Below are 18,140 nucleotides of genomic sequence, written 5' to 3'. Positions count from 1 at the left end.
CCACCACTGTACAAAGCCTTTCCTCTCCATTAGACGGACACTTTAGTTGGTTGTGTGTCTTTTTGTTTTTGTCAAGGGTAATTAAAAAAAAATCATCTATAATTACACTTGACAGATATCGACAGGACCGTGCTGTAGAAACAAAGTTGTCCTTGGGGTTTAGTGGATGGCGTACACTACATAAATAATTGCATTTGGATTTTTTTAAGCCACATTCAATAGTCTTAATTAGGTTTTGTGTGACTCATTACGTAAAATCTTAACCCTTATAGTAGAGTCAACGATATACTATGATACATCATTCCCGATAGGGAATCACCACTAGTACTCTACAGAAAGCAGAGGCACAGGGGCGTAACTAGAGGAGAGCAGTCCCCTGCAATCACTGGGGGGCCCGGAGCTGTGGGGGGTCCAAATACTGACCTTCCCTTCCTCCGATACAGTTCAGGTGTTTTTGTGGCTACAATTGTTATTGGGTATGAAGATCATGATGGCCACACTTGTTTTATGACCCTTGCAAGATGGGTAGCAAGGCCATGGAGGGGACCAAGGGGAGAAAAGGGAAAGGGGTGTTAACATTGTGGGGGAGTGGCCCCATTAAAGTTTTGCTAGGAGGCTCCATGAATTGTAGGTACATCACTACTAGTAACCCTTTCATTTCTGCACTGGGTATTGCCTGTGGATTTTACTGCTTATACCTGGTTTTAGGTGTAGATAAGACATCTGAGCCTTCTACACAAATCCTATTTTTACATTCTACTTCCTGGCATGAGCCAAATCTAACCTCTCGAATGACTACTTCTGACCAAAACCTCTTCCATACTACCACCCAACTCATCCAGAACCCAATAGGACTAACTTAAACCTGCACCCAAACTTGACCTTATCCCTGCTTGATGCCTTTCCCTAACCCTCAACCATTGCCTATGTCAAATGTCCACCTTTTACATGATGCTTAACCTTTTTCTTATTTTTGAAAGAGTATGTTTATTAAAAATTTAGCAATAAAACATATTAGAACAACAATATGTATTGCAGCTGAATATCTATCTAAATGTCACATACATTAACAACTGTCCTATAGCCTGAAAAGACCCTGATCTGGGAATCCCTACTGAAACTATAGTGAAAATGTATAATCGACAGGACTCGATCTTCCAATTTCAGCTTATAGTACCGTATTCAACTAGACCAAACTTTTCAAATTTTCTTATGACACTTTCTCTGGGTACACATCCTTTTTATCAGGAACATAAAGAACTCTTTACGAATGTATGTCACTTAATCTCTCCTTGAAGGGTGCAAAGGGGGTTCCAAGTCAATATCATTCGTTTTCACCCATAGGCTAGGGCAGATCTAAAAGCTAACATCAACTGGGATGAGAGGACGTCCTCCTCAATGTTGCCCAGCAGCACAACATCTGGAGAAATTGGGACACTTCTCCCAAATATATTTTGTGCTTTATAAGATTTATCAAATAAAGGCATAGCGCTCAACAGACTCTATAAACAGATACAACTACAGTTCACAACATGTATAGGGATTCTCCCCTTGTGCTCAGCCTAAAGCTGCGCCTCCTAAAGTTCATAAAAGTTCATCAGTTCGTTTCTCCTCCATTGTGGCTCGTTTAACCAATAAATGTCCAGATCCTCTCAGAGTAATAAACCTATACGCTCACCAGAACATTCAGCCAATCCTCTCAGATCAGCAGTCAGCACTTTTGGCCTTGCCAGCCAGCTTTCCGTGGGTGTCTCACCGGCCTCCTCATGGATCCGTACATGTGTAAATACAAATACAAGGCAGCAATAGTGTGATACCGTTTGAGCAATGTACTATATATGATCACCAGTGCGCCCCACATCCAACAGTGACACCCAATGTGCCTCCACCACAGATATACAGGGCACTCACCAGATATACGGGCCAACCTGCAACAGACCGGCAAAACAGCGTTTTTCTGTCACTCTAACTCCAGAGTTCAGTGAATAATCTCCTAGGGCTCAAAGACAATCGACCATAGCATAATTCCATCAGATTTAATAGTATAAAAATAGTAGTGCACTTACCAAAGTTCCAATAAAATTTGCGCATATAAAACAATCACAGGATCCTCCAGCGTCTGCCTTTATTTGATAAATCTTATGTTTCAGGTGTAACACACACTTATATGCAGATAGCGATCCAGAAAGTGATTTAGGGAAAAAGATTTTTAGGAGTACCAGTGAGGAGCGCATGGTTACTATTATTTATATTTTGTGCTTTAACATTAATTTGTGCCCAGAACCTCTGTATATGTATGGGAAATGCTAGACCACATGGAAGAAATATATGGATTTGTGGGCACTGCCAGGCCACATAGAAGAAATATATGGATATGTGGGCACTGCCAGGCCACATAGAAGAAATATATGGATTTGTGGGCACTGCCAGGCCACATAGAAGAAATATATGGATTTGTGGGCACTGCCAGGCCACATAGAAGAAATATATGGATTTGTGGGCACTGCCAGGCCACATAGAAGAAATATATGGATTTGTGGGCACTGACAGACCACACGGAAGAAATATATGCATATGTGGGCACTGCCAGACCACATGGAAGAAATATATGGATATGTGGGCACTGCCAGACCACATGGAAGAAATATATGCATATGTGGGCACTGCCAGACCACATGGAAGGAATATATGGATATGTGGGCACTGCCAGACCACATGGAAGAAATATATGCATATGTGGGCACTGCCAGGCCACATGGAAGAAATATATGCATATGTGGGCACTGCCAGACCACATGGAAGGAATATATGGATATGTGGGCACTGCCAGACCACATGGAAGGAATATATGGATATGTGGGCACTGCCAGACCACATGGAAGGAATATATGGATATGTGGGCACTGCCAGACCACATGGAAGGAATATATGGATATGTGGGCACTGCCAGACCACATGGAAGGAATATATGGATATGTGGGCACTGCCAGACCACATGGAAGGAATATATGGATATGTGGGCACTGCCAGACCACATGGAAGGAATATATGGATATGTGGGCACTGCCAGACCACATGGAAGGAATATATGGATATGTGGGCACTGCCAGACCACATGGAAGGAATATATGCATATGTGGGCACTGCCAGACCACATGGAAGGAATATATGGATATGTGGGCACTGCCAGACCACATGGAAGGAATATATGGATATGTGGGCACTGCCAGACCACATGGAAGGAATATATGGATATGTGGGCACTGCCAGACCACATGGAAGGAATATATGGATATGTGGGCACTGCCAGACCACATGGAACAAACCTTCCCCTCTGTGTTGACACCTACGGCATAGACCAGAGGTCATAGTCTTTTGATGCTTAACCTTAACCAAACTCTCATTCTATTGTTCACCCTATATTCACCCATCACTTTATCCAGCCCTAAAAGCATATATAAGCATATACACACGTACATTAGGTTGCCCAAAACAGGTGTTAGTGATTGTTTTAAAGGCTTTTTTAAAGTGCACAGAAGTACCTGACACCTTTAGACTGCTCGCTAGCATCCTAATCCTAAAAAACATGCCTGCTCGTTATTGTTATTACCCACCACAGGCTCTGACAAATCGCACCCTTTTGTCTTCCGCCCTCCTCTCTCCGAAGAACAGTCTGTATAGGGCGATTATTTTGCCAGCCTCTTCCAATAAGCCTAGCCTAATGCTTACCGTCTTCTAAGATACCCTGAGGTTTTCAGCTTGAGCCACCCTAAATTTCCATAACTGTTGTATCCCAAATATATTTTCATACTTAGAGTACCTATCAGGCATCATGTACACATTGCCCAAATTGTGTAATGCAAGGTTCATTGCTTAATTTCCTCCATAAGCTGTGATAGGTGCTTTATTTGGATTCTGAGCAGGATCAGGCACCAGGAAACCTAGGTAGATGCCTGGGGCCTAGTTAGCGTCAAAGGGCCCACCTGCCACCTAGTCTGACCTTTCTCCACGTCAGTTTACCAAAAGGACCTCAAGGGAGGTGCCAAATCTACTACCTTGCCTAGAGCCCTATTACTGTACATCTTAATCTTTCTCTGTTCTGATTTGCATTCATAATTACACCATTGCAGTACTGGATAGTACTCTAACCCTGAGGGTAGGTGGATACAAGGAAATGTTTATTGAATTGTTGCCATACAAACATGTACATTGTGACCCAAATAGCCCGAAGGAGATTGCTACAAGGAAGAAAGTATAACAACTGTACTAGAATTACAAACCTGTATTATCAGTCCTTTCTTAGAATATCAAACTAATATGGATGTGCACTGGTGTCCATAGGTGTAAGATTTGTGCTCAGGATTAATTTTCTGAACTGGACAATCCTATGCCTATAGGCAGCTGTAGGCTGTTTTGCAAAAAAAAAGTCAATTTGTTTTCGTATGAAATTATTCTTTGATTTCAGTTTAGATTCAGGAAACTGCAGACTTTCATTTTTTTTTCTGTATTCCTTTGCACACATTTCTCTGCATGACTAGACCTCTCTTATTAAATGATATAGATCTTATTCATCCTCAGTCTGTGTGTTTTGCTTTGTGAAGGTTTACCTATGAAATTGCTCCGGTTTTCGTCTTGATGGAGCAAATAACCCTTCGGAAAATGAGAGAAATAATCGGCTGGTCTGGGAAGGACGGTGACGGCATTTTTTCCCCAGGTAAGTTTACTGAACCACGTTAGCACTGTGAAAAGTAATGGGGGGTTTATTTCCAATCTGAACCGCGCATGGGAGGCTGCGGAGCGCAAAATGTAAGCGTAATAAAATGGAAGTTAAAAGGCGTGCATTCAACAAAACTGTAAAGCCGGGACATAAATAATGCTGAGACGCCCAGACCAAATACAACAGAGATGTGAAAATTGATCTTTTAGAGAGAAGAGTGACATGGAAATTGACTCCAGTCTCAGTTGTGCCAAGATGTTTATAGCTATATGGGCTGCTAAGTAGACCAAAGTGTTTTTCAGTAAGGGAATCAGAGGGCACGACTGTGAGTGAACTTGTACTGTGGGCAATCTAATCTCCAGACACATAAATTTAAAAAGACAGTTCATCTAAAAAAAAATAAAAAAATCTTGCTCTGGTCGGATGGCAGTGTTTTTTTTTCACCCACTAGTTCCTTTAACACTTTAGAAGCCAATTTATTTAGAGACTTGCAAGGGCTCCTGGCCAATTTATTTCAGCAATTTTTTTATTTGTTACATTTCCTTGGTACTAATTAGTACTGTTGTCATGTGTATTTATAGTCACTTGGGGGCAGTGTGGGACAATAACAAAGGACTTCTGCTTTCAGTTTCTATATCCTCTGCTAGCAGAGAGACATCAAAGCATTCCAAGAAGTTACAGCACAACAAGTTTTGCTGACTGAGGGAAAAAGCAGTGCGCTTATCTCAAACGAGATAATTCCTTTGAAACTGCTAATGAGTTAATTTCTTAAAAACCTGTGACAAGAAGACTTCATATGACTTCCTCAGAGCCTTATTAAAATAACTGTAATTTACAGCTTTAAAAAAAAAAATCTGCAGCCATCACGAGATTGTTCTTTTTTTTTTCTTCTATGTTTTTCTTTCTTTCCATCTATACCCATCTTTCGTCTGTTTTTCTTCTGTAAATTTCCATATTCATCTGTCTATGCATTTCTTCTTCATTAACTCTCCTGTAATCATAGTATCTTCTTCTTTATTGTACTTATCTTCATTTTTAAACCCCCCCCCCCCAGCCCCCCATCTATCCTTCCAAATTCCAATCCTGTTCAGGAGTGCATAGCATTTGTGAATTTTTGCTGGGGTGGGAAAACTCAACCAAGCCCCAAGGAAATGGATTCAACATTTAGATTTCCCACCAGGGGCTTGTTTGGATCTTTTTGTTGACAGTTCATGTTGGTCCACGTGAACAGATTAGCATGAAGCTCCACAGGGAAATTGAAATGACCGGTGGACAGTGCTTCCGATTACTATAGTGGCAGGATGTGGCAAGTAGTGTTAATGTTTGTATTCAGGACCACGTGGTTCGGACCTCGAACAGCCACATTCAGCACCAGACAGCAGGACTGGCTGCGTTCTATTTAGATCTGATACTTCCTCTTTTCAGCTGGGAAACAGGAAGTGTCAGAGCTAAACACAAATGCACCCCATCCTGCTGTCCAGTGCTGAAATGGTGCTGAATGCCGCTGTTCTGAACCACATGGGGCCGAATTTGAACACCAACACTAGTGGCAAGAATAGTTTAAAAGAAGTACGGTATACGGATCAGAAGAGTGAAGTATGAAGATTTTTAACAGGAAGGTAGCCAATATCTTTTTAGCAGGTAGATAGCTTCTTGAGCCTCTAACTTTGCACTGACCTGAAGGGCAGGACTAGGCACAGCGTGTATTCTAAGCTACTTACTCTTGTGTCTCTCCTGGCTTTCTTCCCGGACAGTATTCTATAAAAGGTTTTCTGCTTGCCTGCATTTCTAAAGCCAGTAAGCAAGTAGGTCCTTTGTGTGCCAAAGTTCAATCAAAAAACACAACAATGGATATGGAAATTCTGCTCTTGTGTTTAGTTTGTGGTGGAAGTCTGATTAATGCTAGTGCAAATGAACTAAGACGACAATCATATACCATATTTTATAACATAATGGTAGTTTCTATGAAGATCAAACACTCATAAAACATAATGGAGGTATGTTTGCAGACTCTGAAATGCATAGTTAGAAAGTCTAGTATTGTTCAATCATATACAGTATGCGTTGGCATTAATAGTTCTGTTGCACAGGTGGTCAGGTTATTTTAGGCATTCACTAACTTTAAACATTTCAGAGTTTCCAGGGAGTGGCAGATTATTAGATCATTTTGTATAACTCAGAAGCAATAGAGAATGCTTAGACTTTTATTGATGATAGTGTGTGTATTGACTCTACCCCAGTATTTGAGTGGGATAGGAGATCGAGAGAATAGTGGCCCGTTTCCACGCATGTGTCCAAGAAAGACATCGCAACTTGTGCTGATGTGAGAACTCATCCAGATCCCATGAGTCGTGCTATGCATGGCTAAGGGGATTTGCATGCAGGATGCCAAAAATGCTGATGACCATCCGTTTTTTCCCCTGCTCGCAAATTTGGAAGCAGCCTATTAATTTTAATAGGCTGTGATTCCTCATCTGAATTTGTGTGTGAAGAATTGCTTCGAAACGCCCCTAGTGGAAATGAGCCCTAATTGACAGGGGCATAACTAGAGGGGAGCCCAGAGCAGTTTTTGATTATTAACATTTCCTTCCTCTGATATAGGGAACTCTACTACAGATCAGGTGTTTTTGTGGCCACACTTATGGGTTATGGGTGTGAAGATCATCATGGCCATACTTGTTATATGACCCTTGTGAGATGGGCCCCAAGGCGGTGAAGGTCACCAAGGGCAGGCAAGGGAAGGGGTGTGAACATTGGGGGGGAATCAAGGTCTTGCTGGGGTCCCCATGAATTGTAGTTACACCACTGCTAAGGGGTCTCCATTTGAAATAACGCTACTCATGGGCTCGAGAAATTCTGTTGTAAAGCTAGCCATACAGGCTTAGTTGATTCGGCATTTGATTCCATTAAACCTTTGAAGTATACAAAAATTGGTTAAAAACCACTGTCTCACTTGATTGACTTGAAACTCTAAAGAAAAAGGTGGCCATCAGTCGAGAAACAATGGAGGATTTTTTTCTGCATAGCTGTTTCCTGCACTGGTCAGTACAAAACCAACAGTGGTTGTGGTTTGAATGAATTCCAAATCAAATTCTGCTGAAATTTGTTCAACATTGAGTGTTCCAAGGAATCAAAATGATCACTACACTAGGCACCCAAGGTATCTCCAATCAAGGAGATACTGATTGTTTGTTGAGTAATATAGGGCTATGATAAGGTTGCATACTGTTGCCACCACTGAGTTTAAAACGAGGTTCACACTCACTATGCTCCCTATTCCATGTGACCAGAGGTCAGCAGGAGTTAGGCACAGACATAAGCTTTGTCTTTGAACTAATACAGTAGCTTTGTTAGCTCAATGTCTATTGAGTAAAACTAATGATCACATGCCTATTTCTATTTAAAGAGGAGCTGTCAGCCATATTATCTCAGGAAAAAAAAACCAAATATATAAGTAGATAAATACTTGCTCTACTTACATAACACATGTATTGCACTGTCCACGTTATGATTCCTGTGAATTTTATAAAGGAAAAGTAGAGAATCCTATTCTAGACAGTTTCCATATTTACTGTGGCTATTTAGAAGCCAGTCGTGATGTAAGTCTCCTCCGCCCTTAGTCTCCTCTGCCTGATTTGCCCGCCTTTCAATCAGAGAGGAAGAGAGGTGTGGGAGGGTAAAACAGGAGGGAAAGAGGCTTCAGCCAATCAGGCTGCATTAGTTAAGTCTGAGGGGAAGTACAGAAGCAAGAAAAGACAACCCAGCATGCACTGCAACTTATCTTTTCTGTACCAAATTTTCTGTGTACCAAATAAGAGTCAGGTAAACTGGGGAATGATCATTTATCAACAAGAAAAGTAATAGTGATTTTAACTTTAGGATTGTCTGGTTAGCATCCTCATTACCTGTTTACCAGATAAAAATAAAGAATTGATTTTTGATTTTATGCCCGACAGTTACTCTTTAAAGCACACCTGAGGTGAGAGAAATATGGAGGCTGACAACATATTTATTTCCTCTTAAACAATGCAAAGTGCCTGGCTGTCCTGCTCATCCTCTGCCTCTAAGGCCAGTTGCACCCTTGGGGTTAGCACCGCAGAAATTAGGCTTCATATGACCCTGTGCCATTGTGTGGCGCCAGGGTCATATGCATTTGATCTGATGTATTTAGGGGTAGACCCTGAACAAGCATGCAGATCAGATGCTTCTGACTGAAGTCTGACTGGATTAGCCACATTCTTGATTCAGGCGTGTGATTCAGACACTAGTAATTCCAGAGAGATCTGCAGGATGCCAGGCAACTGGTAGTGTTTAAAATGAAATAAATATGGCAGCCACCATATGCCTCTCACTTCAGGTTCCCTTTAATGCCCAACGTGCTGTGTGAATGGTCGGTACTTTTCTTACTTCACATGCATACTTTTGCTTTACATTTTTTACTTTACTTGGGTGCTTTCCTGAAACACGTTATATTTTACCAAGGGAAAAACTGATACGGGAGGAAACAAATACTGTTTTGGGTGCAGAGTGTTTTGCACTGAGTGGAATGATCCACGTCTGTATATGTGGATTTAGTAAATTCTTCTCTACACCTTTTCAGTCATGTAAGGCAATAATAAAGACGATGTGCTTTGTTTTCATCCTAGGAGGTGCAATATCCAACTTGTACAGTATTATGGCCGCTCGCTACAAATACTTCCCAGAGGTGAAAACCAAAGGAATGGCTGCTGTTCCCAAGCTGATCATCTTTACCTCAGAACATGTGAGTTTCTAGCGTTAGACAAGATCTGTGGAATATATTTAGGAGAACCTAGAGCTAAATGTCCCATTTGTATGAGGCATTTTCACTGTTTAGGCGAATAGTGAATGGAGCATTTGAAAAATGGGTTAGCCATGGATTCAAAATAAGAATGGCTGGAAGACTGGAGCGGGCTTTATGTAAACCTGGTGTGTGGTTATAACATACTCTAATTTGCCAGTAAAACTCAGCATCGGGGCCATTATCAACCTGTGGCCTGAAGTCTACTTCACTCACACCAGAAAAAGAAAACTCTTTAGAATGCGATAAAATGTGTCCAACCACATTACATCACAACATACTGGAATGCATAGTTGTGCTATGAACAATACCATGAAAGTCAATGGACTTTCCTGTTACCATGTGTGTCACACAAAGGGGTTGATTCACTATAACACATAGCATGCCTTATCAGAGTTAACATGCCTTATCGGCGTTAATATGCTTTATCGGAGTTTAAAGGACATTATCCTCGCACTTTGATTGGCCCAATAGGCTGCCTGTCAAGTTTTCTGTCAAGTGACAGGCAGTCTATTGGGCCAATCAAAGTGTGTGGATAATGTTCTTTAAAGTAATTGGCCCTTGACAAGAGTTGAGCTCTTGTCATTGCCAGTTAGCAGGCATAAGTTCATAGCGCTTTCTACTCTGATAAGGCATGTTAACTCTGATTAGGCATGTTAACTCTGATAAGGCATGTTACCTCTGATAAGGCATGCTATTTGTTATAGTGAATCAACCCCATAGTGCCAATGAGCCCTACTTCATGATGCAAATAATGTCACGTTTATGTGAAGTGTGCCTTTAATAAAGGTTTGCTTTAAAGTAAACCTGGGAGGTTTGTAATGTCCCCAAATGGGTACTTACCTCAGAAGGGGGAAACCTCTGGATTCGCTAGCAGTGTTCCCCAACCCTGTCCTCAAGGCCCACCAACAGTGCATGTTTTGTGGAAATCCACAGAGGTAGTTAATCAGCTCTACTGAGACACTAATTGCCTCACCTGTGAATGTTTGTGGTTTTCTGCGAAACATGTACTGTTGGTGGGCCTTGAGGTCAGGGTTGGGGAACTCTGCGCCAGAGGATCCCCCTGTTGTCCTCCATAGATTCAATCAAGCACTGAGACCCCTGAAGCTGCACCATAACACAGAAGCACCCGGGCTCCAGAACAAAATGAGACCAATCAGGCCCATGCTACCGTACAGACTGTTCATGTATGTGCCATAGCATGGACCCTATTGTGCTTGGCTTTTTCTGCCACAGCCCAAGCAGGAACGTGCTTGTTTGCATGCGCCAGCTGGGAAAAAGCAGTTCTTCGATGGTCCCAGCAATGGATTGGGCCAGTGGAGGAGGTTGGGGGAAGCCTCTTAAGGATGCAAAGGATTTCCCTACCAAGCTCTGTACCCCGTAGGTGCATGTTTTTATCTCTATAGTTACACGTTACATCTGCTCAGATTATCACAATTTGACTGATATAAATGTATTGTGTGTAGTGGACTGGCTGACCTCCTGGCACAGCAGGCTGAGATTATCCCCCCAAACAGTGTCTACTTCAGATCTCTTCTCCCAATAGACTTGGATAGCTCATCCCTGGTGAGAGAGGAGATGCCCCCACCCTGGGCTAGGATATAACATGCGCCAGTTTCCACTTTAAATTCTGGGGTTGTCAGTAATACCTGTCTGTTTGTTTTTTCTCTTATCAAACTTTAAATATAGATTCTTTTTTCTCACTCCAGAGTCACTATTCAATGAAGAAAGCAGGAGCAGCACTGGGGTTTGGGACAGAAAATGTCATCTTGATCAAGTGTAATGAGAGGTAAGTGCATAAGAAAATCTTTCACAACTCATGTACAGATTTATGTAAATACGAGTATATGTATTTTTATACTGATAAATGAGTTTAATTGAGTGTAAATTTTATCCCCACCCTTTAAATTGATATATTTCTTATTTTCAAATGTTAATATGAAGGAAAATTAACCAGGATAGAAAGGACTAGTGTGGTTTAAATGATAAAACAACATATTTTTCTTATGAAATCATCATCAGTGAGCATCTTTATGCATGAAATAACAAATACTTAATATATAAATAACAAAAAGTGTATTAAAAAAAAATCAACTAAATTTGACCTCCTGCATAGGATGTTTGAATACAGAGTTCTGTCCACTATTGTTTGGGGCCTTTTTAGTTCACACTGGATAGCCTAGAGGTAGGGCTTCTGATGGCTGATTCTACAAACCAGTGAGAGCATCCAACATCACAGCCACGGGTATCCATTGCCTGCCTACTGTCATCAGAAACTCCGCCTCCTTGTCTACTTCTTTAGGTAGACGGGAGATGACATCACTGCTGTTAACTATCAGTGTGGAATGGAGACCCAACCAGGTCTTTGCATCAGGTGATTCTAGTTCAGTGGTCCAATTTAGTTGTTTAATGCACTTTGGAGTCCAAACGCATTACTGCAATAAAGTGCTTAAATACACATGTGCTTTAAGACTCTGTTATCCAATAGTAGCTTGGATAATGTGGCAGCTCAGTGGTCCAAATCTTGATTTTTTTTTTCATTTCTAACAAGGTTACTCAGACTTTTGCACATTCTGTAGTGAAAATAAGGTCTGAGTACGCTTCTAGTCCTTACATAGTTACATAGTTACATAGTTATTTTGGTTGAAAAAAGACATACGTCCATCGAGTTCAACTAGTATAAAGTACAACACCAGCCTGCTCCCTCACATATCCCTGTTGATCCAGAGGAAGGCGAAAAAACCCTTACAAGGCATGGTCCAATTAGCCCGTAAAGGGAAAAATTCCTTCCCGACTCCAGATGGCAATCAGATAAAATCCCTGGATCAACATCATTAGGCATTACCTAGTAATTGTAGCCATGGATGTCTTTCAACGCAAGGAAAGCATCTAAGCCCCCTTTAAATGCAGGTATAGAGTTTGCCATAACGACTTCCTGTGGCAATGCATACCACATCTTAATCACTCTTACTGTAAAGAACCCTTTCCTAAATAAATGGCTAAAACATTTTTCCTCCATGCGCAGATCATGTCCTCTAGTCCTTTGAGAAGGCCTAGGGACAAAAAGCTCATCCGCCAAGGTATTATATTGCCCTCTGATGTATTTATACATGTTAATTAGATCCCCTCTAAGGCGTCTTTTCTCTAGACTAAATAAACCCAGTTTATCTAACCTTTCTCGATAAGTGAGACCTTCCATCCCACGCATCAATTTTGTTGCTCGTCTCTGCACCTGCTCTAAAACTGCAATATCTTTTTTGTAATGTGGTGCCCAGAACTGAATTCCATATTCCAGATGTGGCCTTACTAGAGAGTTAAACAGGGGCAATATTATGCTAGCATCTCGAGTTTTTATTTCCCTTTTAATGCATCCCAAAATTTTGTTAGCTTTAGCTGCAGCTGCTTGGCATTGAGTACGATTATTTAACTTGTTGTCAATGAGTACTCCTAAGTCCTTCTCCAAGTTTGATGTCCCCAACTGTATCCCATTTATTTTGTATGGTGCTAGACCATTAGTACGTCCAAAATGCATGACCTTACATTTGTCAACATTGAATTTCATCTGCCATGTATGTGCCCATATAGCCATCCTATCCAGATCCTGTTGCAATATGACACTATCTTCCTGAGAGTTAATGATTCTGCACAATTTTGTATCATCTGCAAAAATAGCAACATTGCTCACTACTGCATCTACTAGGTCATTAATAAATAAATTGAAGAGCACTGGACCCAGAACAGACCCTTGTGGGACCCCACTGCTAACAGTCTCCCATTTTGAGTATGATCCATTGACCACAACTCTTTGTTTTCTGTCCATTAGCCAGTTCCCTATCCATGAACACAGACTCTTCCCCAGTCCTTGCATCCTCAACTTTTGCACCAGACTTTTGTGGGGAACAGTGTCGAAGGCCTTTGCAAAGTCCAAGTATATCACATCTACAGCATTCCCAATATCCATATTAGCATTCACTACCTCATAAAAGCTGAGCATGTTAGTCAAACAGGACCTGTCTTTAGTAAACCCATGTTGATGCTGAGAAATAAGATTATTTTCTACTATGAAGTCATGTATAGTATCTCTTAGTAACCCCTCAAATAGTTTGCATACAACTGATGTTAAACTTACAGGTCTATAATTTCCTGGATCAGATTTTTTGCCCTTCTTAAATAATGGGAAAACGTGGGCTGTACGCCAATCCACTGGGACTCTGCCAGTTGCAAGAGAGTCACAAAAGATAAGATAAAGGGGTTTATCTATAACTGAACTTAATTCCCTTAGGACCCGAGGATGCATGCCATCCGGGCCAGGTGCCTTGTCTATTTTTAATTTATTTAGTCTTGCCTTCACTTCTTCCTGCGTTAAGTATTTAATATTACAGTTAGAAGATTGAGACTCTTCCGCCTCTGTAGTTTGCAACAGTGCTGTTTCTTTTGTGAAGACAGAAGCAAAGAAAGCATTTAATAACTCTGCCTTACCTTGGTCATCCACCATTGAGTTCCCATCCTCATCCTTTAGGAGTCCTATACAGTCAACCTTTCTTTTTTTAGAGTTAATGTACTTGTAAAACTTTTTTGGGTTAGATTTGATATCCTTAACGATTTGTTTTTCAGCTTCAATCTTTGCCTGCCTAATTTCTTTTTTACAATTTTTATTGCACTCCTTATAATTGCTTAGTGCAGCCTCTGTCCCCTCCTGTTTTACGACCTTATAGGCATTCTTTTTCCTCTTCATTTTATCTTTAACCTTTCTATTCATCCATAGAGGCCTTTTTTTATTCATAGACATTTTGTTTCCATATGGGATATACATACTACAGTATTGATTGAGTATAAGTTTAAAAGCTTGCCATTTCCCTTCAGTGTCTTCCCCTTGTAGTACATTATCCCAGTTCACCAAACTTAGTGCCTGCCTAATTTGAGTGAACTTTGCTTTTCTAAAGTTCATAGTTTTAGTGGTCCCGCTGCCCCGTGGCCTATCAGTCACCAGCTCAAACGTTATCATGTTGTGATCACTATTTCCCAAATGTTCTTGAACCTGCACATTTGATACATTATCTGGTCTATTAGAAATGATCAGATCCAGTAACGCATTCCCCCTAGTTGGTTCAGTTACCATTTGAGTCAAGTAATTGTCCTGTAGTTCTGCCAGAAATCTGCTGCTTTTACCAGAATGGGTAGCCTCAATACTCCAGTCAATGTCTGGAAAGTTGAAGTCGCCCATAATTATGACCTCATTTTTACCTGCAGCTTTTTCAATCTGCTGTAGTAATCGCAGTTCTGCAGCTTCATTAATAAGAGGTGGCCTGTAGCATACCCCAATAAGCAATTGGCAACTTTTATTTCCACCATGAATATTTACCCAAACGGACTCCACATCTTCGCAATCTTCCTCCATCTCATCGTTGAGGACAGCTGTAAGAGAATTCTTAACAAAGAGACAAACCCCTCCACCTTTTTTCCCTGTTCTATCCCTCCTAAACACATTGTATCCTTTTAAATTAGCTATCCAGTCATGGCTTTCATCCATCCATGTCTCGGTTATTCCCACAATGTCATAGCCTTTGTCATTCAGAATGAACTCTAGTTCGTCTATTTTATTTGCAAGGCTCCAAGCATTGGTTACCATGCACTTTATATTTTTACCACCACATTTACCAATTTTGTTTACATGAAATGGGCTACTTGAATTTTTACCAACCTCCTTAATCTTTACACTGTCCCCACCCCCCTCTCCACCCTCCATAATGATAGGTTCCCACTGTCTTTTTACCTCATCTTGTCTATGTATTGAGACTTTATCCTCCCGCCTCCCCCCAGATCCTAGTTTAAAGTCTCCTCCAACCGTTTAGCCATCTTCTCCCCCAATGCAGCTGCACCCTCCCCACGGTTGGACAAATGAAGCCCTAGCCTTGGTAGTGCTCAAAGTGCAGTCACAGTGTGGTCTCGGCCACGTCAGTGAGCAAAGTACTCTCAAAATATGGTCTTAGCTCTGTCAGGAGCCCTAGTGCAGTCCCTGTGTGGTGTCAGCCCTATCAATTGTCAAAGACAAGTACAGTCTCAGTGTGGTCTCAGCTCTATTAATGTTCAAGGCTTCTCTAGGTTCTCTATTTCTTTTAATGGTGCGAGGAATCTACACCAATATAATTGAGTTTTGAAAGTTACAAGCCTCTAATAACCAAAAACAATTATTAATTTTTGAATATTACAACAGATAGGATATCACCTAAGTACTGCTATAGTTTTCAGTTTGGCAATTGCTGGACAGTAAAAGAAATGTGGGCTCATATAATGTTACCCTGACTAGTCTGGTACTCCATTTCGCTTCAGGATTTGACAAATAAAGTCTATAACCAGCTCTACTTCCATGATATAAACCAACCATCATTTAGTTACCATGTAGAGGAGAACAAGGAGGCACCGTGCCTTAAAACACTTTTAACCACTTCACCACTGAGGGGTTTTACCCCCTGACCATCAGAGCAATTTTCACCTTTCAGCGCTCCGTCCATTCATTCGTCTATAACTTTGTTATTACTTATCGCAATGAAATGAACTATATCTTGTTTTTTCCGCCACCAATTAGGCTTTCTTTAGGTGGGACATTATGCCAAGAATTATTTTATTCTAAATGTGTTTTAATGGGGAAAATAGGAAAAAATGTGGGAAAAAAATATTATTATTAGTTTTTGGCCATTATAGTTTTTAAATAATGCATGCTACTGTAATTAAAACCCATGAAATTTATTTGCCCATTATTCCCGATTATAAAACCGTTTAAATTATGTCCCTATCACAATGTTTGGCCCCAATATTTTATTTGGAAATAAAGGTGCATTTTTTTCAGTTTTGCGTCCATCCCTAATTACAAGCCCGTAGTTTATAAAGTAACAGTGTTATACCCTCTTGACATAAATATTTAAAAAGTTCAGTCCCTAAGGTAACTATTTATGTTTTTTTTTTTATTGTATATATTTTTTAAAAAAAAAAATTACAAAAAAAAATAATTGGGGAGTGTGGGAGGTAATGAGTTAATTTATTATGTAAAACAATTTATTTGTATGTGTAAAATGCATTAGGGTGTAGTTTACTATTTGGACACAAGATGGCCACAGTGAGTATGTTTACATGCGACCTGTAAGCGACCGGAAGGACGCTTACAGGAAGCAGTAGGAGGTTGGGAGACTCACAATGATCGCGCTGTATCTGAAAGAAGCAGCAGATCATTGCGGGGGCTTAGATCAACGAACGGGAATGGATTTTCCCGTTCATTGATCTCCGGGCAAGCGGGCGGCGGCGTGCACGAGCGGCGGGTGCGCGCGCACGAACGGCGGTAGCGCGGACAGCGGCGGGAACGCGGAAGGTACGGATTTCTCCGTCCCTGGTTTTTTAGGAGGGAAAAAAGGGACGGAGAAATTCGTACCGCCGGGGGTAAAGTGGTTAATACCAGCCGGGCATCAACAACAGTGGTTTAAGCCGTGAGGACCAGAGACCTCTGATACAAGAAATGGCGGAACAGCAATGAATACAGAGGAATCGCCGCACTTACCCATCCGCAATAGCCATCACCACCACACGTCGGGAACCTGGGCCACCCACTCTGCCATCTCTATGACGGCAGAGTTCCTGTGAGCCGGTCAGGAGCCGCTTTCAATGGCTCCTGACCCTGCCTATCAATGTATGCCAAAGGGAGCTGCTTACGTTGATAGACAGGGTCAGGAGCCAATTAAATCAGCTCCTGACCCGCTCACAGGGCTCTGTCGTTATAGAGATGGCAGAGCGAGTGAGCAGCAGCGGGGAGACAGCGGCGAGATCGGAGCGACGAAAGCAGTGGGAACATGCGGCGTTGGTGGATTGAAATCTATGCCCTGCCAGCCAGGTAGCCATCAAAAAAGGGCATAGATTTCAATCATCAAGGTCCTAAAGTAGTTAAGTGAAGTGGCCTGATAGCTGTTTTGCGAATTATCGCTTCATCAGAGGCGATAAGTTCCTCAGAAATGGATTTAGATGGGGCTTTAAAGAGACACTGAAGCGAAAAAAAAATTATGATATTATGATTTGTATGTGTAGTACACCTAAGAAATAAAACATTAAGATCAGATACATCAGTCTAATTGTTTCCAGTACAGGAAGAGTTAAGAAACTCCAGTTGTTATCTCTATACAAAAAAGCCATTAATCTCTACGACTTTCAAAGTCGTGGAGAGGGCTGTTTTCTGACTTTTATTATCTCAACTGTTAGTTAACTATTTACTTTTTCTCTGGCAGAGGAGAGGTCATTAGTTCACAGACTGCTTTGAAAGAATAATTTTGAATGCTGAGTGTTGTGTAATCTGCACATATTATAGAATGATGCAATGTTAGAAAAAACACTATATACCTAAAAAATAAAAATATGAGAATATTTTCTTTGCTGCTAATCTTCTAGTAATTATTCATAGTACACAACCAATTCATTATATCATATATATTTTTTTCGCTTCAGTGTCTATTTAATGGGGCCTAGGCAAGTTCGTAGATTTGGGGCCCTCTTGTGTTCCTTTTGGTAAGCTCAAATGAATAGAGGTTAAAGAAGGTGGCAGGTGGGTCCCTTGACCCCCATTAG

At 41.1% G+C, this 18,140-nt stretch overlaps 1 protein-coding gene and 1 long non-coding RNA gene across 3 annotated transcripts in view; one reads left to right on the top strand and one right to left on the bottom strand.

The window, feature by feature from the left end:
• Positions 1–18,140, bottom strand: part of LOC137524968 (uncharacterized) — a 210,413-nt gene that overhangs the window by 114,500 nt on the left and 77,773 nt on the right. The window lies entirely within an intron of this gene.
• The window catches only part of GAD1 (glutamate decarboxylase 1), a 185,710-nt gene that overhangs the window by 114,794 nt on the left and 52,776 nt on the right, over positions 1–18,140 (top strand). For both annotated transcript variants that reach the window (XM_068245543.1, XM_068245542.1), the window contains 3 exons: positions 4,602–4,714; positions 9,364–9,479; positions 11,246–11,325. In XM_068245543.1, coding sequence (XP_068101644.1) covers positions 4,602–4,714; positions 9,364–9,479; positions 11,246–11,325 — 309 coding nt within the window. The remainder of the gene's footprint in view (positions 1–4,601; positions 4,715–9,363; positions 9,480–11,245; positions 11,326–18,140) is intronic.

The sequence above is a fragment of the Hyperolius riggenbachi genome, chromosome 7, assembly GCF_040937935.1.
Source record: "Hyperolius riggenbachi isolate aHypRig1 chromosome 7, aHypRig1.pri, whole genome shotgun sequence".
NCBI lineage: Eukaryota > Metazoa > Chordata > Amphibia > Anura > Hyperoliidae > Hyperolius > Hyperolius riggenbachi.
Note: the sequence above shows the minus strand (reverse complement) of the source record. Positions and strands in the feature narration are given on the sequence as shown.